Consider the following 4406-nt stretch of genomic DNA (forward strand, 5'->3'; position numbering starts at 1 on the left):
AAGGGTTGCTTTGAGTCCTTTATGGAAAACAGATTATTAGGGTGATCTGACTGGGGAAAATGTGTAGAGATTGAGCTGTAACCAAGAGATACAGGAAATGCTTTGTGAGACCAATTACTTCAGTATTAGACCAGAAAAGTTTCATAAAGGGGCTGGTCCTCGAAGCTGTTGATGCAAATAATTCATAATCAATCTATAAATCAAAATGGGGGTGAGTTTATCATATAAGCCAGTTTTGAGGACTATAGCCCAGGAGCGACCTTCACCAAGGAAGGAAGGAAGCAAGCGGAGGGTACAGAGTGGTTATCTGCCGTCTTGGAACAAGGAACATCCCTTTTACCACTGTCACAGGATGCTTCGCTAGCACAGCAGGTCAGTGGTCACAAGAGGAGCTCAGTGGGTCAGTAATTAATCCTTAGTTTCTGGGAAGAAATTCTGATATACGGGGGAGGCAGCATCCCTATCTTTAAGGGCATCATTCTCAGCTTTGGGACATGGTAAATGTTTCTTTCTTTCTTTCTTTTTCTTCCTTCCTTCCTTCCTCCCTCCCTCCCTGAGCTAATGTCTGTGCCAGTCTTCCTCTATTTTGTATGTGGGATGCCATCACAGCATGTCTTGATGAGCAGTGTGTGGGTCCACACCCAGGATCTGAACCAGCGAACCCCAGGCCACCAAAGTGGAGCACGTGAACGCAACCACTATGCCACTGGGCTGGTGCAACAGGCCACATCAGGCCTTTCTGGAAAAACATGGTCAAGCCAAATTAGTTTTAAACCAAATGGCTTCCTCATATACTCCAATATATCTTGTCGCTTTTCGTTTATTCATCAAAACCAACTCTTGCTTAGCAAAGTTGCAGTTTGCAAGGAGTAAAGGAGAAATTGAAGGGAGAGAAGGGGGCACGTTCCAGGCAGAGGGATGAAACATACCAGAGACCTGTGGCGGGTCAAAATACAGAGATCCCAAATCCCACAATGGAGATGGGGATAGCTGTATTTGAGCCAAGATTGAGATGAAAGCTCTTAGCAAAGCACTAAATTAGCATTGAGTTTCCTGGCAGCCAAGGCAAAACTCTTTTCTACCTCCTGCATCAGGTTGTAGCGAGGTCAACTGTTCTCCAGACCTGGGAAGATGCCCAGGGTCTTGTCCACACCTTTTGTTAATCCCGAGGCCCCAAGGGTTTGGCTCTGAAGTCTTGCCCTGCTCCTAAGTTCTCTCTAGAAATGGTATCCAGAGCCAAGGCAAAAGCAGCCTCACCCACCTGCCCCCACTGAACCCAAGTAATCTCCTCACGGCATTGTTCCCTGGACTCAGGTCCAGGCTGAACCACAGCCTCAATGTAGAATCCCTTGTGGCCATTTCCACAATCAGATCCACCCTAAAGAACAAAGATGTGACTTCAGCAGCCTCTCAGGCCCTCACGGCCTTTGTGGAAAGCCCTTCCCACCCTTGGCTGCCTCTGGTTCCTCTGCTCTGGCTGCTGTAAGCTCACCCACAGGGCCCTCGGGACAGGCCAGGGAGGGTGGGGGAGTTACAGACCCATCCCCACCCATTATGGCAGGTGCCTTCCTGTCCTGCAGGGTCGGACCGATACCTGGAAAGCCGGGATGCCTCTCGACTGAGTGGCCGGGACCCCTCGTCATGGACAGTCGAGGACGTGATGCAGTTTGTCCGGGAAGCTGATCCTCAGCTGGGACCCCATGCTGACCTCTTTCGCAAACATGTAGGTTCCCCCGCCTGACCTCCCCGTGTTTGCTGAGAGTCTTACTTCTGCAGCTTCTAGACTCTTAAAGGGTATGGGCTACATATTTGTTCCAGGTCCCTTGAAACTGAGCACAGGAGACGCCATACAAACTTCGAGACAGAATCTTGGGTCTCAGACAGATTCATTGAGCACCAAGGTAGCTCGCTCCTGTAGTGTGGGATCTGATTCAGCCGCGTTCCTACTGGGTGTGCACCCTGTGGCTCAGTGCCCGAGACAGGCTTGTCTCTTTTCCTGGGAGCACTTGCTCTCCCATCTGCCTGCCTTGGCCTGAGAATCAGGGCCTTCAGCCCAAGTTAAAAAGTCCCTTGCCAAGTGGCCCCCAACCTTGCCAGTCCCCTGTCCTCTGCCTGCCCCTCTGTGAGCCTCCAGCATCTCTTTAACTGACCGGTGGCCCCTTGGCCAGAGACTGCTCCTGATCCTCCTACAGTGACCATACCCCTGGTACGGGGCTCAACCCCGCTTCCCATAGTCCCTACTGCTTCTGCCCTGTGGTCACTCAAAACAGACCTGCTGCCTCTCATTGCTTATTTAAATCCTTCGTGCCATGTGGGTTTGGAGGGTGCCCTTAGATCAGGCCCGAAGGCCTTACAGCTGCTCAGTGAGTGTCTGCATGTGCCTAGCTCACACAGAGGGGTCCCTGCCCCTCGGGAGCGAAGACCACTCACAGAGTAACAGTTGAGGGTCAATATAAAACAGTCTGTGAGAAGTGATGAGGCCACTGAGAGGGGAGGCTTCCTGGAGGAGAAAGAAGTGAGCTGGATCACAGGTTTGGGAGGGCGGAGAAACTGCCTCTCAGGTAGCAGAGAAAGGAATGTGGTACAAGTGTGTGAAGAGCTTAGCACAGGGGGTTCGGTACTAGATTTCGGGGAGGGGTGGAGACAGAAGGTGGGCAGAACAGGTGGGCTTTAGTGTCACAGCAGGTTCACTGGAGTCCCCGTTGCTGGTACTTCCTGGGTGGCCTTTCCTCAGAACCTGGAGTGAGCAGACCAGCCAGGCTTCTGACGGCGCCTCCCTCCATCCCCCCAGGAGATCGACGGCAAGGCCCTGCTTCTGCTGCGCAGCGACGTGATGATGAAGTACATGGGTCTGAAGCTGGGGCCCGCACTCAAGCTCTCCTACCACATTGACCGGCTGAAACAGGGCAAGTTCTGAAGCAGGGAGACGCAGCTAGACAGCTGAGGGGCCAAGCAGATGAGGGCGTTCTTCTCCCAGGAAGGAGGGGGCACTTGCTGGTGCCTCAGTGGGGTTCAGGGCCACCTCAGGACTCCAGGAGGCTGTGTGGAGCCACCACTGCTGCCCTCTCTTGCCATGATGTGTCCTTCCATGAAGGACTGAGGGGGGAATGTGGGGCCCAGGGCTGGTGCTGCTCTTCCCCTCAGCCCTGCCTCAGCTCTGAGCTCTCCCTGTATTTATTTCTCGAGCTGGCCGGCCTCTCACCAGGGCTTTAGACTAAACACCTTCCAAGTGACGGAGGAAGGGGCCAACCCCTGAGGCCTCGGAAGATGGGGCCTGAGTTGATATCTGTGCCCAGTCCCCTTACCACCTGCTGGGCCTGATATAGCACCCCATTACCCCACAACTCCTGCCTTCTCACAAGATCCCCAGAGTCCAAACTCATGGTGCAAACCTCTACCTTTTTTAAAACAAGACCTTTTCTTATTGTTAATTTATTGTTTCTGACACTTGGGCAAACCCTCCAGCTCATACTTCTCAAGCTCCAGACATTGAGTTTCAGAAGGAGAGAGACTGCCCTGCTCTGGTCCCAGAGAGGCATGGCCCCTTTCCAGAGGATGTTACTCTAGGGCACTTCTCTTTGGGATGGACAGACCTATAAAGCCTTGACCACGTCACTCAGCATAGGGGGAGAGAGGGTCCCGGTCCCCTTCCCCTCTCTTCCTCTACTGGGCCCCTTGCAGCCCTGGCCTCATCTGTGGGAATGGGAGTCCCCTGCCCCACGCTGTTCCCCACCACAGCTCCTTGCCCTGGCCAGAACTGCTGTGGAAGACGTTTGTGCCCAACAGTTTTAAGCCAAGAAGGCCCCAAGGTGGATGGGAGGGGAGGGTCTCCAGGCCAGCGTCTGGTTACACTCACCCCACTGTCCATATGCTTCCTTTCTAAGCAAGTCAGCAGCACAGCTGCCCCCGCTGCCATCTGGACTTATTTTATGTCGATTTGTTTATAAATAAAAAACAATATAGATGCCAATGTCTTTTCAGTCAGCCAACAGCCAAATCACTGCGCCTCCAAAGGGCAGGTTGGTCCCCTTCTCTCAGTCTTGGTTTCCTCGTATACAAAATGAGGAGCTTGGACAAGACGATCCCCCAGAGGCTCCTGCAGAGGCTAGCCTGCATCGTACGTCTCCCACCAGCAGGGGCCAGGTACTCAAGTCCAGGGCCACGTGTCCCTGTTTCTAACGGGGTCACAGAAGGAGGTGAGGGGCAGCAGCACAGTGCGCTATAACATTTACATCCCTTACCGTGCGCCCCACAAACTGCTCCATGTGAATTAGACTCGTCTCATTTAATCTTCACAACAAACCCATTTTATAGATGAGGAAACTTAAGCTCAGAACACATAGCGAGGAAGAGCGAAAGTAGGCATTTGAAGCCAAATAGCCTGACTCCGAGGCCAAGACGGAGGC

The 4406-nt window shown here is 52.9% G+C and overlaps 1 protein-coding gene across 18 annotated transcripts in view; it reads left to right on the top strand.

Annotated features, from left to right (window-relative positions):
- Positions 1-4257, top strand: part of SCMH1 (Scm polycomb group protein homolog 1) — a 185894-nt gene extending 181637 nt beyond the window's left edge. For 7 of the 18 annotated variants that reach the window (XM_046662988.1, XM_046662985.1, XM_046662986.1 and 4 more), the window contains 2 exons: positions 1581-1723; positions 2792-4255. In XM_046662988.1, the coding sequence (XP_046518944.1) occupies positions 1581-1723; positions 2792-2917 (269 nt within the window). In that variant the 3' untranslated portion in view covers positions 2918-4255. Of the gene's footprint in view, positions 1-1561; positions 1724-2791 lie in introns of all 18 variants that reach the window. The other 11 variants (XM_046662979.1, XM_046662982.1, XM_046662980.1 and 8 more) reach the window with 6 other exon arrangements.
- The last annotated feature ends 149 nt before the right edge of the window (positions 4258-4406 follow it).

Source organism: Equus quagga, chromosome 5 (genome assembly GCF_021613505.1).
Source record: "Equus quagga isolate Etosha38 chromosome 5, UCLA_HA_Equagga_1.0, whole genome shotgun sequence".
Classification (NCBI taxonomy): Eukaryota; Metazoa; Chordata; class Mammalia; order Perissodactyla; family Equidae; genus Equus; species Equus quagga.